The 20910-nt window shown below is 39.9% G+C and overlaps 1 protein-coding gene across 1 annotated transcript in view; it reads right to left on the reverse strand.

Moving 5' to 3' along the window:
• Positions 1-1073: 1073 nt before the first annotated feature.
• Positions 1074-20910, reverse strand: part of rnf13 (ring finger protein 13) — a 43838-nt gene continuing 24001 nt past the window's right edge. Inside the window, exons 5-10 of the mRNA XM_037674580.1 lie at positions 13040-13127; positions 11511-11601; positions 10871-10976; positions 10546-10639; positions 2786-2866; positions 1074-2359 (exon numbers count right to left, since the gene is read on the reverse strand). Coding sequence (XP_037530508.1) covers positions 1989-2359; positions 2786-2866; positions 10546-10639; positions 10871-10976; positions 11511-11601; positions 13040-13127 — 831 coding nt within the window. The 3' untranslated portion in view covers positions 1074-1988. The remainder of the gene's footprint in view (positions 2360-2785; positions 2867-10545; positions 10640-10870; positions 10977-11510; positions 11602-13039; positions 13128-20910) is intronic.

Below are 20910 nucleotides of genomic sequence, written 5' to 3' on the forward strand. Positions count from 1 at the left end.
AAAACCGCAATCATGGGTAAGACTGCCGACCTGACTGCTGTCCAGAAGGCCATCATTGACACCCTCAAGCAAGAGGGTAAGACAGATAGCTAGCTATCAGGAGGTCTTGGAGCACTGCATGCTTCCATCTGCTGAAAAGCTTTATGGAGATGAAGATTTAATTTTTCAGCACGACCTGGCACCTGCTCACAGTGCCAAAACCACTGGTAAATGGTTTACTGACCATGGTATTACTGTGCTCAATTGGCCTGCCAACTCTCCTGACCTGAACCCCATAGAGAACCTGTGGGATATTGTGAAGAGAAAGTTGAGAGACGCAAGACCCAACACTCTGGATGAGCTTAAGGCCGCTATCGAAGCATCCTGGGCCTCCATAACACCTCAGCAGTGCCACAGGCTGATTGCCTCCATGCCACGCCGCATTGAAGCAGTGATTCATGCAAAAGGATTCCCGACCAAGTATTGAGTGCATAACTGAACATGATTATTTGAAGGTTGGCGTTTTTTGTATTAAAAACACTTGTCTTTCATTGGTGGGATGAAATATGCTAATTTTTTGGGACAGGCATTTTGGGTTTTCATGAGCTGTATGCCATAATCATCAGTATTAAAACAATTAAAGACCTGAAATATTTCAGTTGGTGTGCAATGAATCTGAAATATTTGAAAGTTTCATTTTTATCATTACATTATGGAAAATAATGACCTTTATCACAATATGCTAATTTTTTGAGAATGACCTGTAGACCAATAAAAATCAAGAGTACAGAAATTATGAATAGAAGCTTGTAGAATCCTTGGGTTCATCAAAGTTTAGCCTGTAAAGAAAACTACGGTAACTGGTTTTGAGGTGAGTAAAAATGGAGGCTTCGCTTGTGGCCTAGATGTGAGGAAAGACAATTTATCATCTGTTGCCATGGAAACATTGATCATCAAATCAGAATTTCCATGGAAGGAATGCTCCAGAACAAATGCTCAAACCCCCCCCACCCACCCACCCACACCACCACACACACACTTCTAAATGGGATAGAAAATCCCTTTTATTTAAATGACACTGTACAACTGCAGGCAGAAAGTAAAGAGGCAGCGGACAACAATAAACAAATCAACATAAACAATACCTTGCAGTTTGAACACGTAACTGCAAGACCGTCTCAGAATTACAATTCTATACAAACATGAAACAAATCGGCATGAAGGGACTTGTCAGTGGTTTAACTTGCAGTTAGTTAATGAGACGTGATGTGCACCAGTGAATAATATATGCAGACAAGAAAACTGGAAATGGTCGATGGGGTAACGGGATGTTTGTCAAGTTTTAGGCAAAAGAGTTTCTCAGGGATTTTTCCATTTTGATTTAATCTGAGAGCAAAAAGACAGTTAAAAAAAAAAACTAAGGCAACAGGATTTGTCAACAAACATTTATCTGAAGAAACAAAAAAACTAGATCTAAAAAATCGTAATAAAATGAGATGATTTAAGCATCTGTTACGGTGGTAATCCTTCCAGTAACTGTTAAATGAAACAAAAGTTTAGCGTAACCCTCACTTCATGTGACAGGAAGAGCACGCTCCTTTTCCTCTGACTCACTCGGACGTCCATTATTGTAACAGATGAACTGTGGCACAAAAGTCTGCAGCTCCTTCAAACATCAGGTTAGAAATAAACTGGTGACAACGTTGCTGTGATTTAACTGCTGCTGCACTCAGACTGTTCAGTTTCACCAAGCTGGTGCTGCAAAGGCCTTCAGCTGAGTCCATGGTGCGTGAACATATCTACAGCATATATTCTTGTAGGGCAGGAGATAATCAAAGGTTAAGAGTCACTTATTCTGATTCGTACTTCATAAACAGATGGCGCTTCTACTGAACTTTGTAAAGCTTTGTGTTTAGAACCTTACTTTTCCACTTGTGTAATTTTATGAGTAGAGTGCAGTAGAGCTCCATTATTAGTCCAGTCGGTGACATGTGCAGCCAACAGGTCCATCAAGCTCGGGGCAAATCCTGCCCGTGGTCCTCGGAGCACGGCTGCTGCATCTGCACCACCACGGTCTCCACGGTAACCTCCTCCTCGCTGTCGCTGGTGTCCAGCTCGTCATCCTCGTACTCCGAGGAGTCCTGGTCCCGTTCGGAGTGTGACGCTCCTGATATGGTGCCGAAGGTGTGAGCGCTGGTGGACGCCAGGGAGCGGAGCAGCGGCGTGCTCTCAGACACTTCCTCGTTCTCCTCGGGGCTGCTTTCCCCCTCCTCTGAGTCCGAGTCGGAGTCGCCCTGCGAGGGGACCACCTTCTGCTTGCACACCGGGCACGTCTTTTTAGTTTTGGTTAGCCAGGGGTCCACACACTTGCTGTGGTAAGCTAGGAACAACAAACGCATCTGGTTTTATAACATTTAAAAGACTCACAATTTGTAAATTACCGGTACTCTATAATTAAAGTTGAATTAGCGTTTTCTTTGTTTGTCATACTTTTTCATTCAACCTTTATTTACTGTATACAGGCTAGTCTCACTGAGCTACAAGGACTCATTTATAAGAGGGACCTATTCCAGACAGAACATAAAAAGTACAGACAACAATAACGGTAAACAATGACAACAATAAACTACAGTAAAAATGCAGTTAAAAATGTATACTAAAATGTAACATGCTAAATGTTAAAAGGAAGTGCAAGACAATATTTCACTTTAAAAGCACATATGAAGACATCTACAGTGATTCTTGATTAAATACGTGTAATTTTTCCTTTTTGAAAATGTAAAGATGTCTGGTGCAGACGACTCACCATGAGAACATGGCAGGACTCTGAGTTTATCTCCCTCTTCATATTCATCCAGGCAAATGGCGCAGACATCATAGTTATCCCCTGGGGTCAAAAACACCAGATAGATTCAACATTTAGACACAAGTCAGACAAAAGTTTAGTGACTTTCACCAACTCAGGTTTTATTACTGCCTCTGCAAGAATCTTGACACCGGGGACTCAGTTTTATAATTTAGGATTTCAGTAGTGTCTTTGTGGTAAAGCATATTTTTATTAAGAGACTTCTTGTTTTTATTTGTGTTGTTCTGAAGGCCAATGAGTTCGGAAAGCTCCGTGATGTGTGAGGCAATTAGGAACGTGTCTACCTCACATCCTGATTTCCTTCGATTCTTTGTCCAAATATGTCCCTGAACCCACCCGTCCCACCCATCCAGACCCGTCTGCAGGCAGAGCAGCTTCTGAGCTGCCAGCATCACATGTCCTGATGTAATAAGAGGTGCAAAGTCTCTCTGCGCACTGAAAGCTCAGGAATTTATCTACGTACTCCCTTTCAGATTTCACAGCATTCTTCCCCTGTCCTTTCCTCTTCCCCAGCAGGGGCTGCAGGGAGGAGGGGGGGGGGGGGGAGCAGGCTTATGGGCCCGGTGTGTTTATGCAAGCTTTAAAAGAGTATGTTTTCCCTGACTGGACTTTCTGACATAGTGCCAGGGCTGCATGTGACCGTATAAGGAAGGGGAGTCACACCGAACCCCTCCCATCATCCACCTCGCTTCTTTTTCTTTTAGAGCATCAGCGACCGAGCAGATTACGCCAAGTTTGTTCTTCCTCTTTACAATTTCAGCTCCGGTTTCACCCGTCTCAAAGATCGGTACAGATACCACCCCTGTATTTGTTAACCCGACTCTTTTTAAGTCCTCCCCTCCAATGAAGCTGGACACTCAAGAGAGGGCGTTCATGTAGGCACAGATCCAACATGGACTCAGGAAACACTGAACTGTGGCATGAATGGAGGAGCTATTCTAAGAGAAGCAGAGAAAAGTTCAGTGGCTTTCTGAACTCTGTTCTGAGAACTCTACGGGCTTAAATTTAAGGAAACTGTCAGAATTTAATCACTGGATGCAAAACTGATCACCTTCAGAGTCAAGTCAGTCCAAGGTGGCTGCCACAACTAATTGACCTTAGCAAACACAAAAGTGACTTTAACTCTGTTAATTTGATAAATTAGTAGTTAAGAGTAATCTGCAACTCGTACTCAGAGTGTGATATTTTGCAATATCACAATTTTCACACATCACACAATTTTTAGGTTTACATTTCTTAACATAAGATGACCTTTGTCTAAAACTGTGTCATAATCAAGGAATGCTGGATCTTTAATTTGAACGTCTTTTTTTCAGCTCTGAAAGTGTCGTGTTCTGCAGCAGAACATAAATCACACTCATTTTCATTCGTTCAACCTTTATTAATACAGGCTAGTCTCATTAAGAGACACCTGTTCCAGACAGAACATATAAAGTACAGACAACAATAACAACTAGAGAAAGTGCATTTCCTGCAAAAATGACGTGTGAATGCTTAGTTGAAGAACTTGCTGAAAAACAGCTAAAATTAAGTAAAAAAACATGATGAATTCTAGCTGAAATGGAAAAACGTATTAATTAGCAGAAAAAAAGCAGAAAGAACATATTTTTGCCGAATTAGGTTTAAATAAGGAAAAATAAACATAAAAATTAGGAAATTTGCTAAAAATAGCTGAAATTAGCAACAACAACGACAAAAAAGCTGAAAAGTAGCTGAAAAGGCAGAAAGCTTAAACTACCAGAAGGAAGTGGAAAGAGCTGAAATGAGCTCAAAATGTGGAATTAGCTGAAAAGGTTAAAATAAGCATAAAAACAGCTAAATAGTAGTTAAAATAGCAGAAAAGGTTGAAACTAGCAGAAAAAAGCTGAAAGGTGCATAACAAGCTGAAATTACCATAAAGAAGTTAATTAGGATGAAAGTAGCAAAAATTACCCAGAAAAACTTGAATTTATCTGAAAACAGCTAAAATTAGCTTAAAAAGGTAGCTGAAAAGGTAGAACAAGCTAGCAGTAGACAGCAGAAATAACATGTTTGTCAAATTAGGCTGAAAGGGGTAAAAATGAGTACAAAAAAGTGGAAATTATCTGAAAAAAGCTGAAAGTAGCAAAAAAAAAACCAGCTGAAAAGTAGCTAAAAATGCAGAAAGAAGCTTAAATTACCAGAAGGAAATGGAGAGCGCACATTTTTGCTGAATTGGGCTGATAAAAGTTGAAATGAGTGCAAAAAATGTGGAATTAGCTAAAAAGCTAAAATTAGCATAAAACAGCTAGTAGCTGAAATGGCAGAAAAAGCTGAAACTTGCAGAAATAAGATGAAAGGGGTATAAGCTGAAATGAGCATAAAGAAGTTGGAGGAAGAACCAAAATGTTGTCGTTAGCAGAAAGAATCTGAAAGGAGCGCAAAACAGCTGAAATTGACTGAAAATAGCTGGAAAAAAGCTTAAATTTGCACAAGGAATCCGAAAGACGCTGAAGCAGAAGAAAATGTGAAAGGAGCAGTAAAAGGTTGTAAACAGGTCTAAAGAATAGACAGATATAAAATTAGCTTTTTATAATTCCTTTTCTTTGAGAGAAAAAAATGGCAGCATAGGCTAAATATTTCAAAAAGCTAAAGTTGCACCAAAACCAAAAGTCATAACAGGATTGTCCTGAAAGAGCTGAAAGTTTTGATTTATGATTTGTTGAAATAGTTTGAAAACTGCAGGACAAAAATCACACCGAAAAATGTACGGAAGAAAAATGGATCACAATAGTGTGAATGCTTCATAAACATTCACACAATAACTCTTGTCCAATCGTCTATTTTTTAGTAGAATAATAAAATCACTTGTCCTGATCAAAGACTCTGCTGTGGACACCTCAGTCTCCTATCAAGACTCCTCACAGTCACTCACTGGCTGTGATTTATTCACGTGAGCTCAGATTCAGGACGAACTACAGTGATAAAAACGATATTCTTCTTTTCTGAGCTCATGTTTGGCAGCTTAATCAGATGCTGGGAATCCCTTGCATTCTCATTTTGAGCCTCGAGCACGTCTGAAAAAGACTCTGGGAGTCAGTGAGGCTCCTCTTCCCGACTTTCATTTATCATCCAGGATCTTGGTTCTCAGAGGAACCATGCTGGCCCACTGAACTTCAGATGAGAGATGAATTTCTTTATTAGAACTGGAGCAAGCAAAAAAGTCAGTCTGTCACTGCTGGAGCCAACCAGACAAGACCGACTGGCACTGAGGCTGGAGAGACAGAGAGAGCTCCTCTGTGCTGACATCAACATGCCTCACACACAGAGGCCCAACACACTGCAGCTGCTCTGTTCTCCGAGTGCGTTCACTTTGCTCTTTGCCTTTGATTGAGATGCAGAAAGCTGCAGGGGAGGTATGGAGTGACATCAGCAAGGGAGGGATTATAGCAGAGAGCAGGCGTCAGATGAAGAGGTTGGGTCTCAAAAAGTGGTCAAAACCAAACTTGTAACACTTTGCGCGGGAGTTTCAGTTCAGGAGTTTAAATCCAGTGTCTGTCAGATGCCAACAGTTGGTGAAACAGACCAGTCAAGCTGCTAAAACTCAGTGCAATGCATGAAGCATGACGCTGAAGAAGAGATGACGTAGGACTCTGTAATAAAGCCCCGAACATAAGTCAAGTTAATGGCAGAGCAGCGGTGCACTCTGACAGCCATGGCAGCTGCTATTACATAATCCTGCACACACTGACACAGATCTTCTGTCGCAGGGCCAGACTGGTATTGTGCACTAATTACACGTGCAGCGTGGCTTTCATTAAGGCACTGTGCAATATCCATACAGACAGGTCCCCTCTCTGTTTGTCTGCTACTCTGCTGCTCATGTCAGCCTGTGGACTGCCATCTCCATCCATATCCATCACTTACACTGGACCAGTAAGAAAGAGAAAGTAAAGCAAATATTTAAGCATAGAAAAAAAAATGAATATTTAATAACGGCAAGAAATGTATGAAGGTGATGTAAAGAGAAGGTGCTGATCAGCAGAATGGTATCACAAGAGCTGGATTAGAGGCAAGCAAATGTCTTCTTGGGAAGGATCATCACATGACGTTTCATTTTCAAACTCATTATTGCACATGTAAAAGGCACATATAATTTAGTATAGAACACTTTAATGTGGAGATTCAAGGTTTTAAACCAGATGTGAGCATTGCAGCAAGTAAAGATGCATCAAATTCAATATTTTTATGAAGGATTTTTTTTAAAATGTGTGTAAAATTTTTTGCACAATAATACAGAACCAAAAAACGCCTGCCTCTGATCTTTGCTGCAAACTTTGTAACAGATCAGTTTTAAATCATCGGTCGCCATGACTCTTTGTTCAAAGCCCCTGGAGTCCAAACGCAGCGTTATCTTGTGCCACCAAAGCCAAGGGTACAGTTAGGCACCCTTCAAACTTTCTGCTGCACTCAGACACTGATGTTCCAATAAAGTTCAGGCATGAAAACTGCACGATGGAGCAGAAGAAAGGCAGGGTGACTTATGACACAGTGAGCTAACAGAGCTAAACCAATGTTTGTTTCTTTTCCCTCCTTACTCTTACTTACAGGGAGCAAAGTGTAACACTGCAGCCCCTTGAAACAACTGAGGCAGTTTGTATTGCTCCAGTGCACAGGGCTTAAAAAGTGATTAGGTGAAGAGTTGGTATCCCTTTCCTGTGTCGCCAAACGCACTGACTCAGCTGGCAGGACTGCAAACCTCACTCCAGAGGGTTTTTCCTGGGCATCTGAACTCCCTGTAAGTCGACTGCAACTCCTGAGTCAGTCTGCCCGCAGCCATGAGGTGGCACAAACCACACAGCTGGAGGAGACAACATCCCTTTTAGATAGAGTGCTGCATTTGTATCTGTTATCACTGGGGGGAACCCATTCTCCTCTCGGTGCCGTTATGTTCCCCTGCACAGCTGACCGAAGTCGGGGATTCTCCGGTCGACAAAATGCAGCGACAGCACAAAACATAACTATATAAAACCTCTAAAGGCAAATAAAATCTGAGTTTAACATAGTTTTATAGCCAGTCAGGCAGATAGGAAAACCAGAGTTGGAACAATGTGAGCTCTATGGAGTATGCTGTTTGTGGGAATCAGTTTTGTTTACTGGTGGCTCCTCAGAAGAAGTCCTTCGAATGAAGGACAAAACGTCTCAGAAATAAAAAAGAAACTGTCCAGATGACCTGATTGTACATTGTTGGATTGTATACCTGGATTACTGAGCATGAACTTTGGTGCAGAGTTGGAAAAATTACCATATTTTTCGCCGTACATGTCGCACTGCCCTATAAGTCGCATCAGTCCAAATATGTCTAATAAAGTGGAAAAATCCATAAATAAGTCGCTTCGCTGTATAAGTCGCATCCATTATTCGTCACCGGTGACGCGTCGCGTTTGTTACACGTCACCGCTGACAACCTGGAAATGTGGGCCAGTGTTGTGCCAAAAATTGATTGGCTGCCAAATGGCGGCTGCGGGAGCGTGCACGGGAGGACTTTAACAGGAATTTAACAAGACACAGTAACACTTAAAACAATTCTTTGTTTTCTCGACATTATAGCAAAGGTGTGTCTCAGTTGAACGTTTGCTTAATAAATGCATTTTAATGGTCAAACCAGCTGAATTTTGCCTGGGCGGCGCAGTGAAATGAAGCTGATTTGACGTTTGCTCCAGGCGAGCTGGACGAAGGTGGTAGGCTATGGCAAGCCGATTGTGTCATTAATAGTCATTAATGTGTCATAATGTTTTCAGGCCTCTCTTGTAAATGAGTCCCCGAGACTCGATGGGATTAACCTGTATAAATAAATGTTGAACGAAAAATAGCCACTTTTACCCATTACATAACATAACGGCATGCCATACACTCGAGTGCCATGCCAAAATGGTAGTGTTCAATATTTTCAGTCAGAACGAATGAAAACGGTCATATCTCAGCCAAAAATTGGTTTATAAATATGGGGGAAAAAAATCCATAAATAAGTCGCTTCGGTGTATAAGTCGCAGGACATGCAAATTATGCAAAAAAATGTGATTTATAGGCCAAAAAATATGGTATCTAAAATAAATACTTCAAAAATATCCTAAATTTTCACTAACATACAGCTAACTCTCACAAACAACCAACACGCTGAATGTAGCCAGGAGTCTGGCAGGACTGACACCACATTCCAAATCAGTCATGAACAGAGTTTCAACAAAAACAAGCTGTAATCGGACGTGCTGGGCTTTGTGAAAAAATCAAGTCTATGCTAACCGGATTAGCTCTAAGGTGAATAATATGTCATCGATTACAGTTTTGTCCTGGGCTGGATCATGTGAAAAGAAGCAACAGAAGAAGAAGCGTTTCTCCTGATCCTTAGGGGTCAGGAGTCCGAATCAGAAGAGGGCTAACTAATGTACATTTACAGTACATGTAAATGTGTGTCGGTTTGCTCCAGGAAGTGGTTTACAGTAACTCATCCGGAACATTTCATGCATTACTGTCACTCAGGGCTTAATTTGAGCTGGATCCTGCCGGAACAGGATCCGGGAACTCCCCCCCTTTTTTTTGGACAGGATGCGTTCCGGTAACTGTTTCCTTGGATCCGTTAACTCTCAGGCTTAATAAAGTTATGAATAAATATGACTACCTTGAATGAATAAGACCTCTATTGGATTTGTAATCTGAAAATAATGACATAAACACAAATTTTAAACAAGCTTCCTAATATCACATCAGAGCTGTCGCTTCACATTTCCGCTTCTACTCTTAAAAAAATCTCCGTCCCTAAAAGTTCAAAGTCATGGAGAATTTGATTAAAAAACATAAAAATATAATTATTTGGCATATGCATAAGTTCCTGTGCTTTTGTGAACAATCTGATGAGTGAATCACTGCAGGAGTTATCTGAACTGCAAAAAAGAGACGAGGAGCTCGGCTCATAAAGCTGTTTGTCGTGCAGTCAGTGTTTGAAGCGATGTCCGAGTGACCAGGACGTTTCTCTGAATTGAGCAGAAGGGGGATTGAAAGCAACTCTTTTCTAAGCAGTGACAAAGCGCTAAATATTAGGCAGTTTTTTTCTAAGTGTGGCCAAAAACAGAGCTGCGCTTGTTGTCTCATGGTGGGCGCCTGCCTGACAAAAGTCTTACAATCATTTTACTGAGGAGATGCAGGTATTTTATCCACAGCACTGGTCCGAGGACGCAGGTGTATTCTGTGGACAGATTGAGGTTGAGTCGCTCTGTCTGCGCTTCAGCATAGACTGTCCCCACCTTAGATTCACTAAAATATTCAATAAATATGGAGTTAATGACACAAGTCTTAAACGGGCCAGTAAAAGATTTTTTATTTTTTTTTGCAGTAGTCGGATCCTCGACCCACCTGTCAATCAATCCAGTAGGCACGCCAGCAACTGACCAGTCAGCAACCTCAATTTGTCCTGAAGTGAACGCCCCCTTACCTGCAGAGCTGCAGCGGTGTTGCATTACGAACGCTTTGCAGTCAATTCAATAATGAGTTTACATCTTTTGTTTCATGTTAATCTGCTGTAATAAACCTTTGTAAAATACACCAGAATGCAGGAAATGGCATCTATTTTATTCAAAATTCTCTGGGGGAGGACACCCTATTTGCGTGCCAGCATCGTTTGATTTACAAATTAAGCCCTGCTGTCACTTCAAACTGCTGTTAAGGATTCCCCCCACCCCCCTCACCTTTCTTGTACTTATGAATGGGAAGTTTCTTCAGCTGATCTTTGCGCAGGCGGCTCCTCCGGGCTCTGCGTCGATCTTGAACAAACTTGGTGATCTGTTTTTAGTAAAAAAAAATTTTTTTTAAAGTATTAGTTAGAAGAAAAATGTTCTAAGTTGAGCTTGGAAGAAAGACAATCTCAAATCTCAGACTGAAATCTAATTTAAAACAAATCCACTTTTTTCATCTTTACCTCGAAATTGACACGTGAAATAAAATCTTTCAACAAACATCACTTAAGAGGACACAAACTCTGGGTTAGGATAAACTCATATTAGATACGCTCACCATGAAAACAACGATGAGGATGAGACAGATTCCCACTATGATGAGAAAGGGGATCAGGTAGTACTCCAGAGGCAGGCTGAAGTCTGGGATGAGGACCAAGTGTCCCCTGGTCAAACAAGCAGAATCATTTCAGGAGCAGGATTAACATTTTATACAGATATTATCCCAGAAACAGTGAGCCTCACACAGGCTGCCATCATGGTGGCACTTAAAAGGATATTTAACTCAACACTTCATTTATATGGACATAAAGTCTGCTGTCCTGTAAAACTTCTAACAGCTAAATTCATTCAGACACCAAACTCTGCAAATGTCATGTTTGACGTTTATTCATCAGACTGCAGAAGATGTGGGAATACTCATGTATTAGCACATACAAACACACATTTTTCTCTAAAGAAATTAAAAGGACTTCTGAGCTCACATTGAGCTTTTCTACAGCTAAATATTTGTTTATTAGCATATTTAAAGGCAATGCACAGATTATTATTATTGTACATTAACAACTTCAACTTGTAACTAAAGTGTGAAAAATGCTCAACCAGCTTTTTATCATGATTGAAAAATGCACAGAGAAGCAAAACACTGAGCAGGAAACAGCATTTATACCAAAGGTCAAGATAAAAGGGACCAAACTCACCCCTTATCATACAAGAAGTCATCTTTCAGCGTGTTGGCCGTCTCCTCGCTCACAAACACAGAGGGTATAACAATCTGCTTCACTACATCCACTAAAAAGAGCAAAAATAAATCCCAACAGAATAATTAACATATCTATTAAAGGCTGACACAACTTCTGTTCAAAGGAAGCATGAAAAAGTCTGTTTGTAGGACGTTGGAATTACTAACACGTCCATGTTTAACTTACAAATTCTGATTTTCTTCAACTGATTTAACAAAGTTCAGTCAGGTCATCTGGATGGTTTCTTTTTTTTTTTTTTTTGTAGTTGAGACGTTTCATCATTCATCCAAAGGACTTCATCAGTCTGAGAAGCTACAAACAAACTCAGACCCATAAGCAGCACACTCGGCACACTTTACCTGGATTATTGAGCATGAACTTTGATGTTTTGAACCACTTTGGCTATGGCTGCCTCAGAGGAGTCGACAGGGGAGAGGGCGGGCCCCAGAAACCATCTTATCACCAGCAAACTGGTTGGCCCACTACGGGAGTGTGCTGCTTGTGGGACTCAGTTTGTTTTGGCTCCTCGGACTGATGAAGTTCTTTGGATGAAGGACGAAACGTCTCAACAAGAACAAAAAAAAAAAAAAAAAGAAACTGCCCAGATGATCTGAACTGAACTTTGTTGGATTTTGTTACCTGGATCACTGAGCATGAACTTTGATGTTCAACTGATTTAGTAAACACAATCTTCAAACAGTTGACCTGATGAATCAAAATCACGTCATTTCAATAAGTTGTTCACACATATGAGGAACTTCACTTGATGTCATACAGTTATTAGAAAAACATCAATCAGCTTTTCAATCAATGATGATTTAGTAAAAAAAACAAAACAAAAATAAAGCAACTTAAATAAACAGATTTAACTGTGTATATAAAGTCAAAGTTCTTCATTAATTATAACTTCAATTGATGGACACGAAGATGAACAAACAAGTAGTTATAATTTAGAAAATGTTTTTCTTTGATATATTGCTTCTGTTGCTTAGGTTGTGTGTGTTGGATTAAAAAAACAACATTACTTGGATTGGCTGCTCACTTTTGCACATTGCTTTTTAATGATAAAATGTGAATCAATGTGTGATTAAACTGTAGTTTTAGGTGCTGTTTGATTGCGCATTAGAGCACTTTGGTTATACCATACAAACACATTAGTGACATCAAGCAACATGATTAAACCTCTGAAAGTGCTTCTACCATGTCTGTAAAACCAGTTCCTTCTGCTAAAAGGCCTTAGAGATAATTAACTGCTATAAGTGAGGGGATTGAGTGAAACAAAACCACAGAGTCTCATGACAAAACTGAGCTAAAGCAGAGTCGGCTTTATAATCGAGGGTTTCTTTGCGCTGCAGAGCGTTTCATTTTCCATACACATGTTGTGACTTGAAATGCATTTTCAGTGGGGGAATCTAAAGAGAATACTAAATGTCCATTATTAGATGGTGTATGTGGGGTAATGGGTGGTGCACTGGGTGTTAGCTTACAATCATTGGATCCCATGCTGATTAATTCCTCAGAGTCCACGTTGTGAACAATGGCAGCCTTGTAGCCCGCTTTCTGGGCATTGAGGACCTGAGAAAAGACAGAACTTTGATAAGAAGAAGAAGATTTTTTTATTTCTATTTTTTTTTTTGGCATCTAGGTTATTTTGAAATAATTTTTGTGCTTCCAGCTTATGACAGACTAGCTTAAACAGTATTTATGCTGCTATAAAATACTCCCATGCACGTCTGTGTGTAATTGTGGCTACTGACGTGTTTAAACCATTACACAACATGCCACAATGTCTATACTTTCACTATTCACAAATGTGTTGTCTGCCAGTATTTTGTTTGCAGATCAGATTTAGATAAGCATGCGCCAGCTTGAAAACAGTTTACTTTCCGTGTCTTCTGAAAGTTTTCCCAATAATTTTAATTAATTTGTCTATTTAAAACCGTTTGACACATTTTGAGCTCTAATAATCAATAGGTAAAGCATTTTGGTGATTGTTTATTTCACAAGACTTCATTATTTATATGAACTGTAAAAACTCTGGGTTTTATCTCAGCTGGCAGCCAAGAAACTGTAGCACTGTAGTTACATAAACAAGGACAGAAAAGTATTTCACAAGATAATTAGCAGTTTAATAAATGTAGAATCCAATTCATACTGTAGCTGAAGTCACATAATCAAGTTTTATGGACTGATCTGGAGGTTTCTTAGCCTACTGTTCTTTTATGGCTTGCTGAAAGTATTGCAGAAGCAAAACAAGCTTTTCAGCTGCAAAATTGCACATGTGCTGCATCATGTACACAAAGGAAACTGATGCAACAGCATTTTTCCACCTTTGCAGCTGTTATTACTGCTCTAACACGGTATAAAGTCTACAATATCCTGTTAGCCATTGTTGTGGCCAATCACTCACAGCAGATGTGATGAAGGAAATAGGATGTGACAATAGAGTCCTGGAATGGATCATTGTACGTTTTTACACAAAGAGACAAATGTGGGATTGCAAACGTTTCCTCTGTGAATTAGAAAAAAAAGAGGAAAAGGGATCACCAGAACAGATTTAGCAAAAAATGTTTGAGACTGCAGTAATCCTCCAGTCCATTTTAGAGTTTAGTCAAGTAAACTAAATCAAAACTAGCAGGTCCGGCCCAAATATGGTAAAGCACCAAATCTTGAAATATTTAATTACTGATTAGCGTTTCTTCCCTGTAAAAGTTGATCTTATTTTTTTCGGGAGAAGTGGTTAGATGGGAAGTGTTGAGTCACAGGTATTATTTAGGACGGTTATAATCTTAGTCTCTCAATCCCAGCCAGAGAAAAAACATCCTCACAGGATGATGCAGCCATCACCATGTCTGACTATGGAGATGGTACTATAAAAGCCATGCTCAGCATCTCCTTTTCTCCACACACACAGCATTGGAGGTTGTAACCAAACAGTTAAAATTTCACACCATCATACTGAAATCATTTGTCCGTTGCGTTCAGCAGTGGCTTTTAAGAAAGCCTCAGGACAGTCTTGTACCTTTCAGTGAACAACTGCCTTTTCTGGCCACTCAACTTCTCAGGTTTGATTGTTGTGAGTGTAGTGAACTAAGCCTCAGGTCAAATCTGGCCTTGAGGGCCTTCCTGGGACAAGAACTGTATTTCATTGATTTGAGTCCAGAAACACAAGATTAAGTTCATCCAGAGACTTTCTCTTGTCCTGCACTGATCAATTGAAAGAACACTCTCTTTTATTATCATTACTATCTTACAAATTTCTTGATAATCAAAGTGTGTTTAGTTCAAACCATTTTTAAATGTTGAAGTGAACTACTCATTTTAAATCAACTGTGAAACAGTATTAATGAATTTTTAATCCTCATTCAAAGTAGAAATCAAGTTAGAATGTGTTACGGAGTAATTCATGCATTTTCTGATTTTCTGTCTGAAATGAGCAAGTTGTGATGTCGGTCAAAGGTCGAAGACAAGTTGTTGGAACGAACTGTCATGTTTTTAAATCCTCTCAGACGTAAATAGAGAAGCTGGCACCTGTTTTCCCCAACTCGCCTAAACATTTCTCTCGTCTGTCTCAAAAACATCTTCTGTCCGTTCCAAAACAATTTTTCTGTTTTTCTGACTTTTAATAACCTCTTACATCACTAAAACACACCCCTGTCTGGTCGATCGACCAATCAGGAACTTCCCAAATGAACCGGAAAGAGAACTCTTTAAATGTCGGCACTTCCTAGTTCGTGCAGTCGAGTGCGGTGGGAGAGCAGTTCAGTTCGGAGAGCAGTACCGAACAGAAAAGTGCTGGAGAGTTCAGGAGGTTCCAGACATGATCCGGAGTTCTTCCGAGTCTCGTGGGAATTATGAAATCTTCCACATCTGAGTGGAACTCTGACGGACTCACAACTCATGTGAGCCCAACCGAGAGGTGAACCTGTGTCGGACGGACTACCGTCACTACTTCGGACGATTCACAGCTGTTCCTACGGAGACGCTGAAAGGGTGGGTTAAATGGAACTCCGTACCAGTGGAGACACCTGCTACAGGTAAAGAGTCGATTTATACCACCTAAGTGTACCGAGGAGGAAGCTGGGATCTTAACGGAGCGTGCCGTTCTGATACCGACACATAACAACCCCTCATCCATCTTCTCTCTCAATTTTAACTCCTTCATCCCCCATCTTTAAACCCTTCCATCTTGCCAGAAATTATCCAGATATTTTCAGAAATGTCTGTTGGTTTAATACAGGGAAATCATGGCCGTATGGTTTCCTAGTTGTAAAGCTTGCTAATTAATTATGTTGTTGTTGAAATCAATTTGCCAAATTAATGTAAATGTTTGATGTTAAACTTTGATTCTGTTAATAAATGACCGCATTCATTTGATGGGTCAAAGAAAATTGACGTCTCACGTTACGTTTAATTAATTTCAATGCACGATATTATTCAGTCCAGAAAAATTAATGAATCCGTTTAATTTATGGATAATATATCACAGGTATATGTTCCTCTACATGAGTGCTGCACCAAAAGCTGACATTCTGTGAAGTTCTAGCAGTTACACAAATGGCCTCTGGATCTCACAACGGTTGCTGACTGACTGGTCTGACCAAAGTTCTTCATTCCAGATCTCTTGGTTCTGAAGACGTTCACTGGTTCGTCCAGCCTGACAATGCTGGAAGCAGCAGTGATTTGAGCTTTTGAAATGCTGCAGAAATCTTCTGACACCATGACACTTGTAGATAATTCTCTTGTCATAGTTTTGTTTTAAATTTGGCTTACATCAGACATAAACCTTATAATGACAGGATTTTGTCTCTTTACTTTCATCCCCTTAATCTTGCACAGTCAAATTTTGGTGCTTATACTGTAGATGCACGAAGGTTCTATTGAAAGTGCTGTCAGAGGCTCTAATTCTCCTGTAAGGTTTTTTTAAAGTATATATTTTTATTTTAATAGCACAATCCTGGTGCTGCTTACTCTTTGTGGGGAATGTATGTTAAAAAGTAAAAGAACCGCCCAAAAATCTTCCAAACGTGCAAAGTTTTTGCCTAATTCAAATAAATAAATACATCCCATGCTTTGATGGATCTTATTGTGGGTTCTCGTAAAAAACATTTTTTTTCTAAAGTAACACATCTGAGTTAAAAATTAACACGTTTAGCTGAGTATGTGTGAAAAATCTGAGCAATGTCCCTCGAAGGGATTCTGGCACCAAAACCTGACAAAGCTGTTGTTTGTCAAACGCCAACAAACACACAAGAAAAGCACCACATCAAACATTATTTAACCAATTAAGACAGCACAAGTGATTTTTAAAATTTTTTTTTTGTCCTGCGACCTGAAGCCACAAAAAGAAAAGTTGATGTGAATCATTTCTCAGAGCATGTGCCACTTTCTTGTGGTAAATTAATTTCCAGAACCAGACGGGGGAAGTGAGAAAAACGTGAGCCTGAGTAGACTGTGCTGTTCAAAGAGAGGGCAAAAAAGAAAATCTGTTCACTTTTAGACGTATCGTAAAATACAAGTGTTGCCTGGTGTTAAATAAAGAGTCTCTCACAGTAACCTGGCAAATCGGTGTTAGTGTGATAGTCCATTGTCCTGAAATCCACTTGGACCTGTGAGGGTGAACATTGTGTCTGCATATTGTGGCCTTTACAAATGCTAACAGACGCTTTGTCTGCTCCTTGTCATTATGATTTTATGCACAAGCATACGTGAAGCAGCATGTATGCTAGCTGCAGCGTTGTGATCCCATGTTTTTGGCTGTGAGGAGGATGCATTGTGTGGAGGGATCAATGCCCACTGTGTGTCTGGACAGTGACATAATTCATTTTGTCTGGATGTGTGTCTATGCATGTTTTGAGGAAGCAAACTTTAACAACACAGGGATATTTTTGCATAAAAAGTCTATCAATAAAAACAATCATGTTAAAAAAAAGCATTTATTTTAAACCTTTTATAGTTTAAATTAATGATAAAGACTTGATACAGTGAGGACGTGCAATGGAGTCATTTTAATGCTAAAACTAACCTGCTTTTTCTTGTTATTTTCTTACTTTTTGCCATGCAGAAGCGTATAACCTTAAGGCTCTTTTGAGTATTTCATTTGAAGAATAACATGCATGAATGCTCTGTCTAAATCTGTAAATCTGAAGCTAAAGGTCCAACAAAGCCAAATAAACATTAATTTTAGTGATTAAAACAAATTTAGTAACATAACCAAGATAAGATTGCTGGATTTGTTTTGACAGATGGTTTGACATCAAACAAATAATTATAGGAGATTAAAAAAAAAAAAAAACATTAACCAGAAAATCTACCCAGTGGCCAATAAATGTTTAGAAGTTGTGCTTTTGCGGTCATGCTTTACTTCAGTAAATAAAGATTAGTCTTATATGAGTAAACACTGGCCTAACAGGTCTTCTGAGTGGGTAGGTGTTACAGTAAAAGAAAGCATCCATTTCTGGTTGAGGCCCATCTGGATGCCAATGAGCACTGCAGTCAGGATCTGCGGAAGAATTTAACCTCTGCTTATAGCTCAACCTTGCGCTCGCACAGATAAGAACATTCTAAGCATTCTTAAGATGAACGAGGGGAAGAAACAAGGAAAGAGTGAGTCAGTAAATGAGACATGAAGGCCACTACGAACAAAGAAAATCAATAATGCAAAAACTCACAACCAGGAAAGGATACAAAAACATCACTTGCACACAGTTTAGGCTGTGGTAGTCCTCCACTACCTGCAGAACATCATGTTAAAGGTAAATGCTTTGAGACAAATAATTCAGGATGCAACTTTAGGATCAGTAACACAAATATTTTGGCTGGCAAGTTATTTTAAAACAAGGAAAACATTACTTTTGAAACCTATTTTGATTGATATTATGCTGTAGTTTATCTAATAGTAGACATTAACGCATTAGTGTTGTCATAAGAACCTAAGATTTCAAAATAAAAGTTTTTCACAAAAAAAACCTTATTAGCTAACTGTTTCATCTTCAATAGCTGTAACAACACATGCAATTTTCCATATTTTGTTATGTTACAGCCTTATTCCCAATTATATTAATCTCTTTCCTCAAAATTCTACAAACAATACCTCATTATGACAATGTGAAGAAAGATTTTTTGAGATTTTTGCAAATTTATTATAAATAGAACACTAAGAAGTCACATTTACATTCACAGACTTTGGCTGATCTAACTTTGGCAGCAGTAAAAGCCTCAAGTCTTTTTGAACATGATGGCACGAGTTTAGCACGTCTATCTTTAGGCCGTTTTCACCATTCTTCTTTGCAGTACTTCTCAAGCTCCATCATTCATCCAACCTTTATTTAGACAGGTAAATCCCATTGAGCCTCGAGGACTCATTTACAAGAGAGACCTGATTTCAACAAAGAATGTGACAACAACGGACAACAGCGACAACAGTAGACAAATATAAAAAGGCATACAGATTTTTTTTTTTTTTTTTACAAATAGGATTGCAAAAAAAGTAATAGAAACAGCTCGATTATAAGGCGAATGTAGAAAACTCAAAACAGCAACATTAGCATTAGTCCTTGCCAGGAGTCAGGTTGGATGGGAGATGTCTGTGCAGCCATTTTCGGATACCTCCAGAGATGTTCAATCAGATTGAAGTCTGGACTCTGGCTTGGACACTCCAGGACTTTCACAGAGTGGTCCTGAAGCCACTCCTTTGAGATCTTGGCCGTGTGCTTTGGATCGTTGTCCTGCTGAAAAATGAACCATCATCCCAGTATGAGGTCAAGAGCGCTCTGGAGCAGGTTTTCATCCAGGATGTCTCTGTACATTGCTGCAATCATGTTTCCCTCTATCCTGACTAGTCTGCCAGTTCCTGCTGCTGAAAAACATCCCACATAGCATGACGCTGCCACCACCATGCTTCACAGTAGGGATGGTATTGGCCTGGTGATGAGCAGTGCCTGGGTTCCTCCAAATGTGATGCCTGGCATTCACACCAAAGAGTTCAATCTTTGTCTGATCAGACCAGATAATTTTGTTTCTCATGGTTTGAGCGTTCTTCAGGTGCCTTTTGCCAAACTCCAGACGGGCTGCCATGTACCTTTTATTAAGGAGTGTCTTTCGTCTGGACACTCTACCATACAGGCCTGATTGGTAGATTGATGCAGAGACGGTTGTCCTTCTGGAAGGTTCTCCTCTATCCATAGAGGAACGCTGGAGCTCTGACAAAGTGACCAATGGGTTCTTGGTCATCTCCCTGACTAAGGCCCTTCTCTCCAGATCACTCAGTTTAGACGGCCGGCCTGCTGTAGGAGGAGTCCTGGTGGTTCCAAACGTCTTCCATTTATGAATGATGGAGGCCACTGCATTCATTGGGACCTTCAAAGCTGCAGAAAAATTTCTGTATCCTTCCCCAGACTTGTGCCTCAACAGAATCCTGTCTTGAAGGTCTACAGACAATTCCTTTGACTTCATGCTTGGTGTTTGTGCTCTGACATGCACTGTCAACTGTTGGATCGTATATAGACAGGTGTGTGCCTTTCCAAATCAAGTCCAATCAACTGAGTTTACCTCAGCTGGACTCCATTTAAGTTGTAGAAACATCTCAATGATGACCAGTGGAAACAGAATGCATCTGTGCTCAATTTGACCTTCATGGAAAAGGCTGTGAATACTTATGTAAATGTGATTTCTTGGTTTTCGATTCTTAATACATTTGCAAAATCTAAAAAAAATCTTTTTTCACATTGTCATAATGGGGTACTGGGTGTAGAATTTTGAGGAAAGAGATTAATTTAACACATTTTGGAATAAGACTGCAACAACAAAATGTGGGAAAAAACCAAAGCGCTGTGAATACTTTTTGGATGCACTGTATGTGTCCTTCAGGATGAAGGTAGTTGCTGCCTGGAGGCTAAAAGTGGTGAATTTAACTTTCTTAACAGTGCAAATCTGTAAGTCTGTGGTAAAAGTACTAATGGGAAACAGAAACATGTTTCCAGTCAACCGTTAAATGGAAAAAAAGGTATTTTTAAGCCGTTTCCATTGCAGGTCGCTGCCCTTTCGATCCTTCTGGATGTATGTGTTTGTGTTCAGCAGGTGCACATATTTGGGTGTTATGACCACAGGTCTCAGCTGACAAGAAATAAATTTGACCTCAACTGTGAAACAAAATCTCTGCAGTGTGTATTGTTGACCTAAGAAGCACTTTGGATATATTGGCTTTAATTTTTGTTCCATATCAGGATCTATGTGATGCAACGTGGGGCTAGACTGCTGATAGCATCACTAACTACTGCTGCATCACCATTCTCTCTCTCTTTCTCTCTCTTTGTGTGTGTGTGTGTGTGTGTGTGTGTGTGTGTGTGTGTGTGTGTGT

This window comes from Nematolebias whitei, chromosome 3, assembly GCF_014905685.2.
Source record: "Nematolebias whitei isolate Nwh7 chromosome 3, NemWhi1, whole genome shotgun sequence".
NCBI classification, from domain to species: Eukaryota; Metazoa; Chordata; class Actinopteri; order Cyprinodontiformes; family Rivulidae; genus Nematolebias; species Nematolebias whitei.